The 17,994-nt window shown below is 37.4% G+C and overlaps 1 protein-coding gene across 1 annotated transcript; it reads right to left on the bottom strand.

The window, feature by feature from the left end:
- Positions 1 to 1,797: 1,797 nt before the first annotated feature.
- On the bottom strand, positions 1,798 to 17,181 carry LOC145270583 (uncharacterized). The gene is made up of 2 exons (XM_080126213.1): positions 16,390 to 17,181; positions 1,798 to 2,838 (listed from the first exon to the last, which is right to left on the bottom strand). The coding sequence occupies exon 2, from the start codon at positions 2,654 to 2,656 to the stop codon at positions 1,853 to 1,855; it is 804 nt and encodes a 267-aa protein (XP_079982339.1). The 5' UTR covers positions 2,657 to 2,838; positions 16,390 to 17,181; the 3' UTR covers positions 1,798 to 1,852.
- Positions 17,182 to 17,994: the final 813 nt, after the last annotated feature.

The following is a 17,994-nucleotide window of genomic DNA, read 5'->3' on the forward strand; positions in this document are numbered from 1 at the left end:
ACCAATTGTAAGTTTGCTGGTTTCAGTATGATTAATCATGTGTTATTCAATTTTTTTTAACCAGATTTTTTTTGATTTTTTTATACATTATAATTAATGTTTTTTTGCCTCATCAGTAGAATCAAAGTCACCAATGAAGGCAACCCCAATCCCCCATCAGAAACAGCGGCATGAAAAAAGCCGACCGGACAGTCCTTTGGGAGCCTGAGCCACTTGCGGATGCTGTTTCGCACGTTAACATCGATAGCCCTGAGAGTATTGTGGCGCACGTTGCCCAAGACAAATGAATGCAATAGCCGGGGCATCGCATATCCCCGCCAGAGCTCAATGCGCTGCTGCGGCTTTAACGGAGCAGAATGCAACTCCCCGAGCCAGTCATGGACCACCTTGTGGTGTGGAAAGGGAAGTATCCCCTTCCAGTCGAAACTGACCCCGAGCAGCACAAACGAATCCAAGACCCCTAGGGTTCGAACGGGTTGAGCACCACAGACAAGCTCCGCTGCGGCCAGGTGTACGTTTTTCGCCTTCTTGTTAGACAAGATGGCAAGAGACAGTGATTTAGCGGGGTTAATCACCATACCCGATCGCGCCAAAGCTAGTTCCACCGCCTCAAGCTTTACTCGCATACCCTCTGGAGTCCGAGCGAAGAGAGTAAGGTCATCGGCGTAAGCTAACGCCCCTACCTCAGTTGACCCCATTGGATAAGCGATCTCGGGCAAGGGACAAGGAAAGAACCTCATCCATGACCATGTTAAAAAGCAGAGGCGACAAAGGGTCGCCCTGGCGAACACCACGGGAAGGGTGAAAAACCCGGTCTCCCAGCACGCTGGTCGTAGCATCATAGCCGGCCCGGATGTAGCGCACCAGAGGATCTGGTGCGCCAAACCTGCGCGCTGCCCGGCAGATCGAGTCGTGATTAACGGTGTCAAACGCTTTGGAAACGTCGATCATCACCGTCACAGAGATCCCGTGTCTCCCGATGGGCACTCTTGAGAATTGCATTTAAACAGGTGGTGACCTCCAGGCAGCCATCCCTTGCAATTGGGCGAAGGAGGGTGGCTCGCTGGCATCCGGCGACTTCGGGATAAGGGAGACTCTTGATCGGATAAGAGAGAGGGGAGGTGCTTCGCAAAGCAACACAAGGTTTAAGGTGGCTGTCACTATTTTAACCCCCTGCAAGGCCTCGTAGGAGACAACGTTCGCTGATAATTAAATTACTTTTATAATTTGCGTAAACTTTGGTACTTGTACAGTTTAATTAACATATAAAAATGAAAATATCAAAAAAAGTTTATATTGTACGTATCCGTTTTGAACTGAAGATCTCCGAAAAAAACAAAAAAACATTTCACTTAATTTGATAGAGTAGTTTTTTTGGGTTTTTTTACAGCGGAAAACATGTTTTTATGACAGCACTTTGAAGGCAGACATCTTGGATTTTTTCTTAATTTTTGTTTGGATTTTAGAAACGCCACAGGAAGATAAATCCATGTGAAGCGCGGACATTCCCTCCCCATCTTTAATTCTAGCTTTTCTTCATAACGGATACGTACAATTTAAACTTTTTTCGATATTTTCATTTTTTAATGTGTTGATTAAACTGTACAAGTACCTTTTACTTCAAACTAGATAAAAAATGTGAAACCTTAGAGTACAGAGTTACCCTCACTTCTTTTTGCTACCAAATCATGGCGACTTTTATACCTGAAGAAGGTCGAAGGTTACATCGGCCGAAACGTTGTGCAGATAACACTCAAGATGTGAGAACGATTGTTCGATTAATCGAAGCAAAATAAATAATATTTCAACATTATTGATAACAAGACAAAGTTACAAGATATTGTCAAATTTGTCACGGTTCAACAACTTCCTGGAGTTCCGCTGGACTTTCGATAATTTGAATAATCATTTCGCCATCCAAAACAGACGGCGCGGTCGGGTCGTTCACCTTACACTGATGTATGTCAAAAAGTTTCCGATTGTCAATAACAAAACCGCATTCCTGGCACATAAAAAACTGTTTCTCAACAAGTTCTTCGTAGTCGGCGTCTGCTGTTTGGATTGATATTTCTCTAACGTCTTGAATCGAGCCAAGATCAGCATCAGTCGACACGATCTGAGAGGTTTTCGCCGTCTCGATCTCAACATTGTGGGCACGCATGTGTGACTTGAGCGTGAACTTATACTTGGTCGAATAGTTGCAATATGTGCACTTGTAAGGCGTGTCATAATTGTGCAACAGCATATGTGACGCCAGAGCCTGCGGGTCACTGAAATTTGTGCCGCACGTGTGACAAAGATTCGCGCTATTCTTTTTCAAATGTTTCCTCAAATGAGTTCTCAAATTACTGCGATCGTTTGTCGCAAAGTCACAAACATTGCAAGCGAACGGTTTTAATCCGGAATGTTTCAAAATGTGCACCTTCAGGTTTTTTTTCCACGCTGTCCGAAAATCACACAATTCACACTTGTAGCATCGTTCCCCCGTGTGGATCCGATTATGGTGTTCTAAGTCTCGTGGTGAACCAGTGCGGAAGTCGCAGTTCATACAGCATAACGGCTTTGCAGGGTTCCCGCTGCACTTGTGGCTTTCGATTTCCACTGCATTCTTAAAACCAAGCTGGCAGCTAGGACATCTGTGCGGACGTTGCACCATTCGGCACGCGAAATCCTGATGAAACTTGAGCGTCAATTGCGTAGCGAATGTCTTGAAGCAGTCTTTGCACTGATTCGTTTTCACTTCCTTCCCAGACGTATGTAACTGCTTTTCATGGCGTTGCAGGTGATGCGCGTGGAAGAACGCAGCGGAACAGAAAGAACATTTATAATGGCGTTCGTCTACAAGAAATTGAAAACAAATTGGTATTAACATTGAAAACATAAATGGGTCAAAGTTCACCGTTACGCCAACTGGAGACGTCTCAACATTTTGCGATAAATCAACAACTTTTAAAGGTTTTCGAGTATGCTGAACACAGATATCACCAGGAAAATTAGCGCAGACAAATAGTTTTCGAGATATAAATATCTGAATCGTGCAATGTAATTTTTAGTAGTTTGAATTGGCCGCCATCTTTGTTGTTTCAATGAAATGGGATAGTGAGCATGCGATATGTGTTGTCATGTCTATGAGATGAAAACGGTTATTCAACGCCATTTCTTTCGCGATAAACATCCCCCCACCTCCCAATGTTAAGAACGGCTTTTAGAATACCCCCCCTCCTCCCCATGTTAAGAACGACTTTTGGAATAAATATCCTCCCACCTCCCCATGTTAAGAACGGCTTTCGGAATAAACATTCCCCCACACCTCCCGATGTTAAGAACGGCTTTTGGAATAAACGCCTTCCCCCCCTTCTCCATGTTAAGAATGGCTTTCGGAATAAACATCCCCCACCTCCCCATGTTAAGAATGGCTTTCGGAATAAACATAAACCTCCACATGCTAAGAACGGCTCTCAGAATAAACATACACTTCTCCATGCTAAGAACGGCTTTCAGAATAAACATACACTTCCCCATGTTAAGAACGGCTTTCGGTATGACCCCCCCCACTTCCCCATGTTAAGAATGGCTTTTGCAATAAACATCTCCCCACCTCCTCGTGTTAAGAACGGCTTTCAGAATTGCATTGAGTCAACTACACAGATCATCCGCTCACTGCAGCGTGCGCACGCATGCTCAATATACCATTTCATGGAAACAACAAAGATGGCGGCCAAATAAAACTACTAGAAATTATGTAACAAAATACAGAATATTTATATCTTGAAAACTATTTGACTGCGCTAATTTTCCCTACGATATTTGTTTTCAACATACCTGAAAACCTATAAAAGTCATCATTTTTTTAAGAAATTATTGAGGCGTCTTCAGTTGGCATAACGGTGAACAGTGACCAAAAAATGGGTACAATAATATAGTATACAAGATAATTACAATTAATTAATATTAAGATTTATTAACTTTATATTATATATCTATAAAAGTGAAAGTGTCTGTCTTTGTGTCAGTTTGTGTATATTTTCCTACGCAATAACTGTCAATTTTCAGTCTACAGACTCGCAATTTGATATACAAAGCACTGAGATTTTGGTAATTTGTTTTTGGCCAGAAATTTGGCTGTTAAGAGGTCAAAGTTCAACGATTTGACCTTTGAGAACTCTACCAAACTCCTCCGCTAATTTTAGGTAAAAACAATTGAAATTTTAGATATAGGTTCCTTGGACATGGATCTAACTTAATAACCTGATTTGAGCCCAAAACAATAAATGTAAAGGGGTCATAATAGGGGTCAAAGTTTTTAAACTGAATTACTCAGGCAATTTCTGGTCTAAACATTTGAAATTTTACATAAAGGGTATTCAGAGATAGGGTAATTTGAGCTATGAATATATAAGTCTATGTATGTATCTTTGCATGTCTGCCTGAAACTTTTGACAGAGGCGACGGATTTTCACAAGATCTTTATCGCTTTTAAGCTCGACCCTTCAGACGACAAATACCGAAAAATTGGTTAAAACATTAATTTCTTCACCCTCAACTGGGCACTTTTCAGCAGGGAGGAGTCGCTTTTTTTTAAAGTCATCCCCTCTTTTCGATTATCTAGCCTTAATTTAAACCTATGTCACTTCCGGTTTGCCGGTGGTCATAACAGCAAAGACATCACGTTTTTTTCCTGTTCTTTTCCTCCATCGCAGTACAGGTCCGAGCCTGCCTTCCTCCTACAACATTTTTTTTGCTCAACACACACCTCCAAACACCCAGGCAACGCCGAGCACCTATGCTAGTATTATATATCTCTATATAAATAAAATGAACTCATTTTTTCCCGTCTGATTTTGACATTAATAGGATTAAAAATCAAGATATTTCATGCAAATATAATATGCACAAACGGCAGAACAATATCTGAGGTGTGTTATAGGCTTATTATTTCTCAAATTCCTCGATAATCTTAGATTTCTATACTTTTTCTGCTGAGAAGTCACGGTCAAAATCGGTTAAGATCAATGGAAGTGGTAAAATATTTTCTCTCTAATAAATTCCTCCTCCCCCTGCCACCACTTAACACCGTTTGGGGATCGTTCACAAGGAACAGTTGAGAAGAGAACACCGGTTTGGCTTTGTAGTTCTTTCATGTGAAGTTATTTAAAATCACTAAACTAAGCTGCAGTGCTCTGTGGCGTAGTGGTTAGCATGCTGGACAATTCACATTATATTTTCACGTTCGCGCCGACCTACCGTAGTCGTTTTTTTTTTTTTTCCTAAACAACTGGAATGGACTTTTCTTGGTGGCCGAACTGTTAACGTTGCAGATGTTTTTTTTTTTGTTTTTTTTTCACACTTTATTTTCCTACTTTTACTCATGACTCCGGGTTTGATCCTTCCTACTTACCTACCATAACATTTTTTAAAACTCCCCTCCCCCCGTCCCGGAAACAAACACTCGGGCAACGCCGGGTACCCCTGCTAGTACTATATATTACATAGTGGCATTTGTCTACAAGAAATTGAATAGAATGATATTAATTATATACGTTCTTTAAAAATTTGGTTATTAATTAAATAATAAATTAAATACTTTATATTAACATTTATTTACTTTATTATTGCATTTACTGGATCGAATTCGTTTACAATAAATTGAAAACCAATTGATACAAATTAAATACTTTTTATAAACATTTATTAATTAAACAATAATTTAAACAAATGAAGTATGGTCCCCCATGAGTGCACAGTAAACGAGGCATAAAAATAAAAAATGACTAAGTTTAGCATTTGCCCCCCCCCAATTGGGCCCTATATTAACATTTATTTTTTTTATTTATTTTTTTTTTACATAGGCATCACCATATTATCAAGGCCAAGAGGCCACTCAAAGATAAGGGTTTATTGCATTTACTGGATCGAATTCATTTACAATAAATTGAAAACCAATTGATACAAATTAAATACTTTTTATAAACATTTATTAATTAAACAATAATTTAAACAAATGAAGCATAGTAGACGAGGCATAAAAAAAAATTACTAAGTTCAGCATCCCCGCCCCCCATTTAGCCCTAAAAGTCCCCCGGGAACGTCAAATCCTGGTGAAAATGTACAAACGGTGCAGTTTTAGGCCTTAACATATGTAAATTTGAGTTCTGCACCCTGCGAAAAAAGAAATGACTAAGTCCATCATTTGCCTTCCCCCCCTTCCCCCTGTTCAACCCCAAAAGTCGCCAAGGCCTTAACATATTTAAATTTGAGTTCCGCACCATGCAAAACTGCTAAATAAACTATTTACTAAACATACACAGAAAATTTTGACATAGACAGAAAATTTTGGACAAACATGGTAAAATAGTCCCCCAAAAAACTATTCGCAACCAGATTTTCAAAGATACTATGGATTGAATTGGGCAGCAAGATGTCTGATCATATTACACTTGAATTTCTGCCAATCAGGAAAGTAGGGGCCTGGAAGGAAATTCCAAAGTGCAGCAGTCCGAGGGAAAAAGCTATTTGAGTAGAAGTTTTTTTTTTTTTGTTTTACTCATGTTCACCCCTCACAAAGCATATTACCACTTGGACATAAGAGGCTACTATTTGGGGCCATGTCTAGGAAAGATTAACAAGATATTTGTTTACATTACATTTAAACTTCTGCATATCAGTACAGCCAGGGAAGCAGGCAGCAGAAAGGGAATTCCAAAGTCTAGCTGTTCGAGGGAAGAAACTATTAGCATAGAAAACTTTCTGGCATTTAAGGACAACAGTGAAGGGGTGAGATCTTATTGCTAAGCGGGTTTGTCGGGGATATGTACGTCGAGGGGGTACAAGTGAAACGAGTTCATCAGAACACATTACATTAAAATATTTGTAAAACATGCAACATTGCGGTGATGAGACAGGGGCTAGAGCTTAGTTGACAAAGTGGGACTGATTATTAATTTATTTTTATTTCGGACTATTATTCTCATCTTTATTAGTTGTTGTTTTTCATCTTTTATTGGTTTGTTTATTCACAACGTTTCGGCCAACTATTCCTCTGGCCTTCGTCAAACCAATAAAAAGATCAAAGCACAACAACTAATAAAATCAAAGATCAAAACACAACAACTAATAAAGATGAGACTAATAGTCCGGAATAAAAATAAATTAATATATAATGCTCATCTCAAAAAATGAATTCCAATTAAGGAATAATATATATATATGGGACCGATTATATCGAAAAGTCTTTTTTGGACCCTATACAAGAGGGAGAGACTAGTGGTAGATGCATCAGCCCAGATGTGGCAATAATACTCCATGCATGGGTGAATGATGGCTTTGTACAGATACTGGATACTCTCAGGTGTGAGTAGTCTTCTAGCTCGATAGAAGAAACCCACCTTCTTTGCAGCAGCCTTTGCAATGTCCTCAATGTATTTGTTCCAGTTCATATTGTTACAGAGAGACAGAGAGAGAGAGAGGTGAGTAAACATGGAGGTAGACACGTTTACCAGAACCGAAGGTCAGCTGACCAGATTACGTATATGTGACGTGGTCAGTTTGGCTAGATCGGGGAGATTTGATTTGGGCTTTGAAGAAGACGGACGGTTTTCCGTTGTCTCCCCCTCTTAACTGGGGAGGGGGGGGAGACGAACGCTGACGTGTGTAGAAGAAGAACCCCCACACAGGCAGATTTCACTTCCACTTCTGCAGGACCTCTGGGGAAAGTGAAATAAAAAATTAAAACCCATTCATCGTCTTGGAGTGATAAATCTTCGTCAAACAGGTATCAAGTCTCCCTCCAGGATGAGAAATTTCCAGATGGTCCAACATCGAAGAAGCAGAGGTAGGTTCTGAAATTACATGTCACACACACGATTCCCTTTATGATAATCAAACACACAACCATTTATATTAGAGACAATCATACGCACACGGAATCCTTTTGATGTTATACACCCAAAACGTAAATGGTGCTCCTCAAAGATAACTATATGTAACAAATGTTCAATTTGGCGATCCTCAATGATAACCCTAGTGAGAACCTCAATGAAGAACAAGGTGTCTTGTAATTGTTAAAGGAGAGCATCTTCATCTTACTAGCTTTGAATATTACCATCCATTTGCGGCCGCATTCCACTACAGTCTTTATAGCATTTCTACAGTGAAGGGGTGGGATTTTGCTGCCTGTCAAGTTTGTAATGGGTATTGTCATTGAAGGGGTACTAGTTCTCGGAGTTCGTTTCGGTGATGGAAGAGAGGTTGGTTGTATTCAATTGAAAAATTTCTAACTCCAAACAAGAGGGGATGTAGGTATAGATAGGTGACAATCTTATAGACCAAAGCATCTCAGAGTGTATTCAATTGAAAAATTTCTAAGTCAAACAAGAGGGGATGTAGGTATAGATAGGTGACAATCTTATAGACGAAGGCATCTCAGAGTGTATTCAATTGAAAAAATTCTAAGTCCAAACAAGAGGGGATGTAGGTATAGATAGGTGACAATCTTATAGACCAAAGCATCTCAGAGTGTATTCAATTGAAAAATTTCTAAGTCCAAACAAGAGGGGATGTAGGCATTGATAGATGGCAATCTTATAGACCAAGGCATCTCAGCGTGTATTCAATTGAAAAATTTCTAAGTCCAAACAAGAGGGGATGTAGGTATAGATAGGTGACAATCTTATAGACCAAGGCATCTCAGAGTGTATTCAAGTGAAAAATTTCTAAGTCCAAACAAGAGGGGATGTAGGTATAGATAGGTGACAATCTTATAGACCAAGGCATCTCAGCGTGTATTCAATTGAAAAAATTCTAAGTCCAAACAAGAGGGGATGTAGGTATAGATAGGTGACAATCTTATAGACCAAAGCATCTCAGAGTGTATTCAATTGAAAAAATTCTAAGTCCAAACAAGAGGGGATGTAGGTATAGATAGGTGACAATCTTATAGACCAAAGCATCTCAGAGTGTATTCAATTGAAAAATTTCTAAGTCCAAACAAGAGGGGATGTAGGTATAGATAGGTGACAATCTTATAGACCAAAGCATCTCAGAGTGTATTCAATTGAAAAATTTCTAAGTCCAAACAAGAGGGGATGTAGGCATTGATAGATGGCAATCTTATAGACCAAGGCATCTCAGCGTGTATTCAATTGAAAAATTTTTAAGTCCAAACAAGTGGGGATGTAGGTATAGATAGGTGACAATCTTATAGACCAAGGCATCTCAGAGTGTATTCAAGTGAAAAATTTCTAAGTCCAAACAAGAGGGGATGTAGGTATAGATAGGTGACAATCTTATAGACCAAGGAATCTCAGCGTGTATTCAATTGAAAAATTTCTAAGTCCAAACAAGAGGGGATGTAGGTATAGATAGGTGACAATCTTATAGACCAAGGCATCTCAGCGTGTATTCAATTGAAAAATTTCTAAGTCCAAACAAGAGGGGATGTAGGTATAGATAGGTGACAATCTTATAGACCAAGGCATCTCAGAGTGTATTCAAGTGAAAAATTTCTAAGTCCAAACAATGGGGGATGTAGGTATAGATAGGTGACAATCTTATAGACCAAGGCATCTCAGCGTGTATTCAATTGAAAAATTTCTAAGTCCAAACAAGAGGGGATGTAGGTATAGATAGGTGACAATCTTATAGACCAAAGCATCTCAGAGTGTATTCAATTGAAAAATTTCTAACTCCAAACAAGAGGGGATGTAGGTATAGATAGGTGACAATCTTATAGACCAAAGCATCTCAGAGTGTATTCAATTGAAAAATTTCTAAGTCCAAACAAGAGGGGATGTAGGTATAGATAGGTGACAATCTTATAGACCAAGGCATCTCAGAGTGTATTCAATTGAAAAAATTCTAAGTCCAAACAAGAGGGGATGTAGGTATAGATAGGTGACAATCTTATAGACCAAGGCATCTCAGCGTGTATTCAATTGAAAAATTTCTAAGTCCAAACAAGAGGGGATGTAGGTATAGATAGGTGACAATCTTATAAACCAAGGCATCTCAGAGTGTATTCAAGTGAAAAATTTCTAAGTCCAAACAAGAGGGGATGTAGGTATAGATAGGTGACAATCTTATAGACCAAGGCATCTCAGCGTGTATTCACGTGAAAAATTTCTAAGTCCAAACAAGAGGGGGATGTAGGTATAGATAGGTGACAATCTTATAGACCAAGGCATCTCAGCGTGTATTCAATTGAAAAATTTCTAAGTCCAAACAAGAGGGGATGTAGGTATAGATAGGTGACAATCTTATAGACCAAGGCATCTCAGCGTGTATTCAATTGAAAAATTTCTAACTCCAAACAAGAGGGGATGTAGGTATAGATAGGTGACAATCTTATAGACCAAGGCATCTCAGAGTGTATTCAAGTGAAAAATTTCTAAGTCCAAACAAGAGGGGATGAAGGTATAGATAGGTGACAATCTTATAGACCAAGGCATCTCAGCGTGTATTCAATTGAAAAATTTCTAAGTCCAAACAAGAGGGGATGTAGGTATAGATAGGTGACAATCTTATAGACCAAAGCATCTCAGAGTGTATTCAATTGAAAAATTTCTAACTCCAAACAAGAGGGGATGTAGGTATAGATAGGTGACAATCTTATAGACCAAAGCATCTCAGAGTGTATTCAATTGAAAAATTTCTAAGTCAAACAAGAGGGGATGTAGGTATAGATAGGTGACAATCTTATAGACCAAGGCATCTCAGAGTGTATTCAATTGAAAAATTTCTAAGTCCAAACAAGAGGGGATGTAGGCATTGATAGATGGCAATCTTATAGACCAAGGCATCTCAGCGTGTATTCAATTGAAAAATTTCTAAGTCCAAACAAGAGGGGATGTAGGTATAGATAGGTGACAATCTTATAGACCAAAGCATCTCAGCGTGTATTCAATTGAAAAATTTCTAAGTCCAAACAAGAGGGGATGTAGGTATAGATAGGTGACAATCTTATAGACCAAGGCATCTCAGCGTGTATTCAATTGAAAAATTTCTAAGTCCAAACAAGAGGGGATGTAGGTATAGATAGGTGACAATCTTATAGACCAAGGCATCTCAGCGTGTATTCAATTGAAAAATTTCTAAGTCCAAACAAGAGGGGATGTAGGTATAGATAGGTGACAATCTTATAGACCAAAGCATCTCAGAGTGTATTCAATTGAAAAATTTCTATGTCCAAACAAGAGGGGATGTAGGCATTGATAGATGGCAATCTTATAGACCAAGGCATCTCAGCGTGTATTCAATTGAAAAATTTCTAAGTCCAAACAAGAGGGGATGTAGGTATAGATAGGTGACAATCTTATAGACCAAAGCATCTCAGCGTGTATTCAATTGAAAAATTTCTAAGTCCAAACAAGAGGGGATGTAGGTATAGATAGGTGACAATCTTATAGACCAAGGCATCTCAGCGTGTATTCAATTGAAAAATTTCTAAGTCCAAACAAGAGGGGATGTAGGTATAGATAGGTGACAATCTTATAGACCAAGGCATCTCAGCGTGTATTCAATTGAAAAATTTCTAAGTCCAAACAAGAGGGGATGTAGGCATTGATAGATGGCAATCTTATAGACCAAGGCATCTCAGCGTGTATTCAATTGAAAAATTTTTAAGTCCAAACAAGTGGGGATGTAGGTATAGATAGGTGACAATCTTATAGACCAAGGCATCTCAGAGTGTATTCAAGTGAAAAATTTCTAAGTCCAAACAAGAGGGGATGTAGGTATAGATAGGTGACAATCTTATAGACCAAGGAATCTCAGCGTGTATTCAATTGAAAAATTTCTAAGTCCAAACAAGAGGGGATGTAGGTATAGATAGGTGACAATCTTATAGACCAAGGCATCTCAGCGTGTATTCAATTGAAAAATTTCTAAGTCCAAACAAGAGGGGATGTAGGTATAGATAGGTGACAATCTTATAGACCAAGGCATCTCAGAGTGTATTCAAGTGAAAAATTTCTAAGTCCAAACAATGGGGGATGTAGGTATAGATAGGTGACAATCTTATAGACCAAGGCATCTCAGCGTGTATTCAATTGAAAAATTTCTAAGTCCAAACAAGAGGGGATGTAGGTATAGATAGGTGACAATCTTATAGACCAAAGCATCTCAGAGTGTATTCAATTGAAAAATTTCTAACTCCAAACAAGAGGGGATGTAGGTATAGATAGGTGACAATCTTATAGACCAAAGCATCTCAGAGTGTATTCAATTGAAAAATTTCTAAGTCCAAACAAGAGGGGATGTAGGTATAGATAGGTGACAATCTTATAGACCAAGGCATCTCAGAGTGTATTCAATTGAAAAAATTCTAAGTCCAAACAAGAGGGGATGTAGGTATAGATAGGTGACAATCTTATAGACCAAAGCATCTCAGAGTGTATTCAATTGAAAAATTTCTAACTCCAAACAAGAGGGGATGTAGGTATAGATAGGTGACAATCTTATAGACCAAAGCATCTCAGAGTGTATTCAATTGAAAAATTTCTAAGTCAAACAAGAGGGGATGTAGGTATAGATAGGTGACAATCTTATAGACCAAGGCATCTCAGAGTGTATTCAATTGAAAAATTTCTAAGTCCAAACAAGAGGGGATGTAGGCATTGATAGATGGCAATCTTATAGACCAAGGCATCTCAGCGTGTATTCAATTGAAAAATTTCTAAGTCCAAACAAGAGGGGATGTAGGTATAGATAGGTGACAATCTTATAGACCAAAGCATCTCAGCGTGTATTCAATTGAAAAATTTCTAAGTCCAAACAAGAGGGGATGTAGGTATAGATAGGTGACAATCTTATAGACCAAGGCATCTCAGCGTGTATTCAATTGAAAAATTTCTAAGTCCAAACAAGAGGGGATGTAGGTATAGATAGGTGACAATCTTATAGACCAAGGCATCTCAGCGTGTATTCAATTGAAAAATTTCTAAGTCCAAACAAGAGGGGATGTAGGTATAGATAGGTGACAATCTTATAGACCAAAGCATCTCAGAGTGTATTCAATTGAAAAATTTCTATGTCCAAACAAGAGGGGATGTAGGCATTGATAGATGGCAATCTTATAGACCAAGGCATCTCAGCGTGTATTCAATTGAAAAATTTCTAAGTCCAAACAAGAGGGGATGTAGGTATAGATAGGTGACAATCTTATAGACCAAAGCATCTCAGCGTGTATTCAATTGAAAAATTTCTAAGTCCAAACAAGAGGGGATGTAGGTATAGATAGGTGACAATCTTATAGACCAAGGCATCTCAGCGTGTATTCAATTGAAAAATTTCTAAGTCCAAACAAGAGGGGATGTAGGTATAGATAGGTGACAATCTTATAGACCAAGGCATCTCAGCGTGTATTCAATTGAAAAATTTCTAAGTCCAAACAAGAGGGGATGTAGGTATAGATAGGTGACAATCTTATAGACCAAAGCATCTCAGAGTGTATTCAATTGAAAAAATTCTAAGTCCAAACAAGAGGGGATGTAGGTATAGATAGGTGACAATCTTATAGACCAAGGCATCTCAGAGTGTATTCAATTGAAAAATTTCAAAGTCCAAACAAGAGGGGATTTAGGTATAGATAGGTGACAATCTTATAGACCAAAGCATCTCAGAGTGTATTCAATTGAAAAATTTCTAAGTCCAAACAAGAGGGGATGTAGGTATAGATAGGTGACAATCTTATAGACCAAGGCATCTCAGCGTGTATTCAATTGAAAAATTTCTAAGTCCAAACAAGAGGGGATGTAGGTATAGATAGGTGACAATCTTATAGACCAAAGCATCTCAGAGTGTATTCAATTGAAAAATTTCTAAGTCCAAACAAGAGGGGATGTAGGCATTGATAGATGGCAATCTTATAGACCAAGGCATCTCAGCGTGTATTCAATTGAAAAATTTCTAAGTCCAAACAAGAGGGGGATGTAGGTATAGATAGGTGACAATCTTATAAACCAAGGCATCTCAGAGTGTATTCAATTGAAAAATTTCTAAGTCCAAACAAGAGGGGATGTAGGTATAGATAGGTGACAATCTTATAGACCAAGGCATCTCAGCGTGTATTCACGTGAAAAATTTCTAAGTCCAAACAAGAGGGGGATGTAGGTATAGATAGGTGACAATCTTATAGACCAAGGCATCTCAGCGTGTATTCAATTGAAAAATTTCTAAGTCCAAACAAGAGGGGATGTAGGCATTGATAGATGGCAATCTTATAGACCAAGGCATCTCAGCGTGTATTCAATTGAAAAATTTCTAAGTCCAACCAAGAGGGGATGTAGGTATAGATAGGTGACAATCTTATAGACCAAAGCATCTCAGAGTGAATTCAATTGAAAAATTTCTAAGTCCAAACAAGAGGGGATGTAGGTATAGATAGGTGACAATCTTATAGACCAAGGCATCTCAGCGTGTATTCAATTGAAAAATTTCTAAGTCCAAACAAGAGGGGATGTAGGTATAGATAGGTGACAATCTTATAGACCAAGGCATCTCAGCGTGTATTCAATTGAAAAATTTCTAAGTCCAAACAAGAGGGGATGTAGGTATAGATAGGTGACAATCTTATAGACCAAGGCATCTCAGCGTGTATTCAATTGAAAAATTTCTAAGTCCAAACAAGAGGGGATGTAGGTATAGATAGGTGACAATCTTATAGACCAAAGCATCTCAGAGTGTATTCAATTGAAAAATTTCTAAGTCCAAACAAGAGGGGATGTAGGCATTGATAGATGGCAATCTTATAGACCAAGGCATCTCAGCGTGTATTCAATTGAAAAATTTCTAAGTCCAAACAAGAGGGGATGTAGGTATAGATAGGTGACAATCTTATAGACCAAGGCATCTCAGCGTGTATTCAATTGAAAAATTTCTAAGTCCAAACAAGAGGGGATGTAGGTATAGATAGGTGACAATCTTATAGACCAAGGCATCTCAGCGTGTATTCAATTGAAAAATTTCTAAGTCCAAACAAGAGGGGATGTAGGTATAGATAGGTGACAATCTTATAGACCAAGGCATCTCAGCGTGTATTCAATTGAAAAATTTCTAAGTCCAAACAAGAGGGGATGTAGGTATAGATAGGTGACAATCTTATAGACCAAAGCATCTCAGCGTGTATTCAATTGAAAAATTTCTAAGTCCAAACAAGAGGGGATGTAGGTATAGATAGGTGACAATCTTATAGACCAAGGCATCTCAGCGTGTATTCAATTGAAAAATTTCTAAGTCCAAACAAGAGGGGATGTAGGTATAGATAGGTGACAATCTTATAGACCAAGGCATCTCAGCGTGTATTCAATTGAAAAATTTCTAAGTTCAAACAAGAGGGGATGTAGGTATAGATAGGTGACAATCTTATAGACCAAAGCATCTCAGAGTGTATTCAATTGAAAAATTTCTAAGTCCAAACAAGAGGGGATGTAGGCATTGATAGATGGCAATCTTATAGACCAAGGCATCTCAGCGTGTATTCAAGTGAAAAATTTCTAAGTCCAAACAAAGGGAATGTAGGTATTGATAGGTTACAATCTTATAGACCAAGGCATCTCAGCGTGTATTCAATTGAAAAATTTCTAAGTCGAAACAAAGGGGATGTAGGTATAGATAGGTGACAATCTTATAGACCAAGGCAAATCAACGTGTATTCAAATGAAAATTTCTAAGTCCTTACAGGGGCGGACGTAGGTATAGGTAGATGAGGAGCTACTAGACCAACACATGTCCACGAGTATTCAATTTAAATTTCTAAGTTCAAAACAGTGTAAATAAGTGTCTGGAAGTGCCCGATCGACGCCTACTGCCATGTTGGGTGAATGTAGGCGTAGCAAAATGCCTTCTAATCTGCTAGGCACATCGGGACTTAGTTTTTTTTCTGTCCTTTCTCTGCACCGTGTAGGTTGGCGTCTGGATGTGCCTCATCGATGCCTTGGCATATAAACGTGTAATCAAGTTAAAACTTCTAACTTCAAAACGGGAGTTAGGTACCGGTAAATGAGAAGCTTATCAATCTAGACATGTTGAAATTTATAAGTTCACACATAGTGGATAGCAAGGCGAGGAATAGGGATATAGAATAAGAAAAGAGAGATAGACAGATCTAGATAAATACAGAGGTATAAAGAGAGACAGGCAAGGGAGATACATTTCATGATTCAACTTATATGCTAATAAGAAATAGTTGATATATCAGGAACACAAGCATTGTATTTACTAGTTAATTTTACATCAGAATACACTTGTAGATTTTATGTAGCTTTTTTTCTATAGGGAACATGCAAATAGCAGACATAACATCTAGACATATAAATATATACATAAAACAATTATAGTTATGAGATATATCTGAACTAATCCAAAAAGACAATAATGATGAATATCATCACTTACCTTGGAAAATTATCCAGGCTGTATGCCTACTCACATTCCATCAAACACCAGAAAATCATGAGCAATTGCTTGGTTGATTTTTTTTATTTTTTTTATTTTAATTTTTTTCATACACATTTGTAATTGTGTCTTGTTTTATCAAGTATTTTTGTAGTTAATCTGTGGTGTTGGGAGAGGTGTTAACATGAATCAATTTTGCTTAACATTTTTTATTATGTATATTTTTTCAGTTTACAGAGTCATTCCAGTACCAAGTCTGACACTGTAATTGCTTGAAAAGTATTGCATTGGGAAGGAATCTTTTTTTTTTTTTTTTTTTTGAGGTGTGCAGGAATTTCAGTAGGGGATGTTTCTACTGATTTCAGATTCCAAGACAGCAAATTTGTATTTTATTGTTTGTGCATTCTTTTATCAAGTTTTTACAGATGTTTTTGTTTTATGAAAGTGAAAATGAATGAGTTGCAAAGACATTTACATTTTTGCATTCTTTTTTTAATTCTTCACCTTTTTTGTTTTAATGTCCCAAGAGTGAACCAAGACGGATGAGTCTTATTCAGCAGAGTCGAAAAAAACAGGTTACCTTTGATTGTCCTCAATGGATTTGTCCATAGTATAATGTGTCCAAGTTATTGCCCTAATAAAGTGAGAACCATACCCCAAAACTAATGCAGAACTCTACTTAATTAAATGAGCACTCTCAAAGACAATTTATCTAACATAATTTTGAAATATGTTTTATAAAGTTACCATAGAGCTCTCAAATATATTAGGCACTCAAATAGGAAATTTGTTTCAAATACTTGTCATATATATATATATATATATATATATATATATATATATATATATATATATATTAAAAACTTACAGTATATCTATACTTACATATTGACATTTAGGTTTTCAAAACATACTGCAGAGCTCCTCATGTTTTCTGAATTTTATGCTTTCGTCTACTAATCTATTGAGCACTCTTAAGTATATTTGTGTAGCTGAATTGCCATACATGCTTTTGAAAGTGTATATTTAGCTCTACTAATGTATTGTACTCTGTCAAAATAAATTTATGCAGTTGAAATGCCATATCTGTTTCTCAAATGTTTTATTTAGCTCTACTAATATATTGAGCACTCTGGAAGTAGATTTGTCTAAAATAATTGCAAAAATGTTTCCAACTCTTACTACAAAGCTCTTTAAATGCATTGAGCACTCTTAAAGTAAAATCGTCTTGTATAATTAAACAAAGCAATTTTTAAACTTACTACACAGCTATATAAAACTATGGAGCACATGCAAGCATCATTGGTATATATATAGATCACATAATTATTAGAAGTTATTTTTTTTACTTGAAATACATATATATATATATATATATATATTCAAGGGAGACAATTTGTATATAGATGACATAATTAGAAGTTATTTTTTTAATTGAAATGCATATATATATATATATTTAATCTATATCTATATATATTCAAGGGAGACAATTTATATATACATCACATAATGATTAGAAGTTATTTTGTATATATATTCACGGGAGACAATTTGTATATAGATGACATAATAATCAGAAGTGATTTTTTTAAGGAAATATAT

Source organism: Euprymna scolopes, chromosome 46 (assembly GCF_053919585.1).
Source record: "Euprymna scolopes isolate OS-2025 chromosome 46, ASM5391958v1, whole genome shotgun sequence".
Classification (NCBI taxonomy): domain Eukaryota; kingdom Metazoa; phylum Mollusca; class Cephalopoda; order Sepiida; family Sepiolidae; genus Euprymna; species Euprymna scolopes.

Coding starts and splice junctions, on each gene's coding strand:
- LOC145270583 (XM_080126213.1), bottom strand. CDS start 2,656: ATGGTGCAACGTCCGCACAGATGTCCTAGCTGCCAGCTTGGTTTTAAG.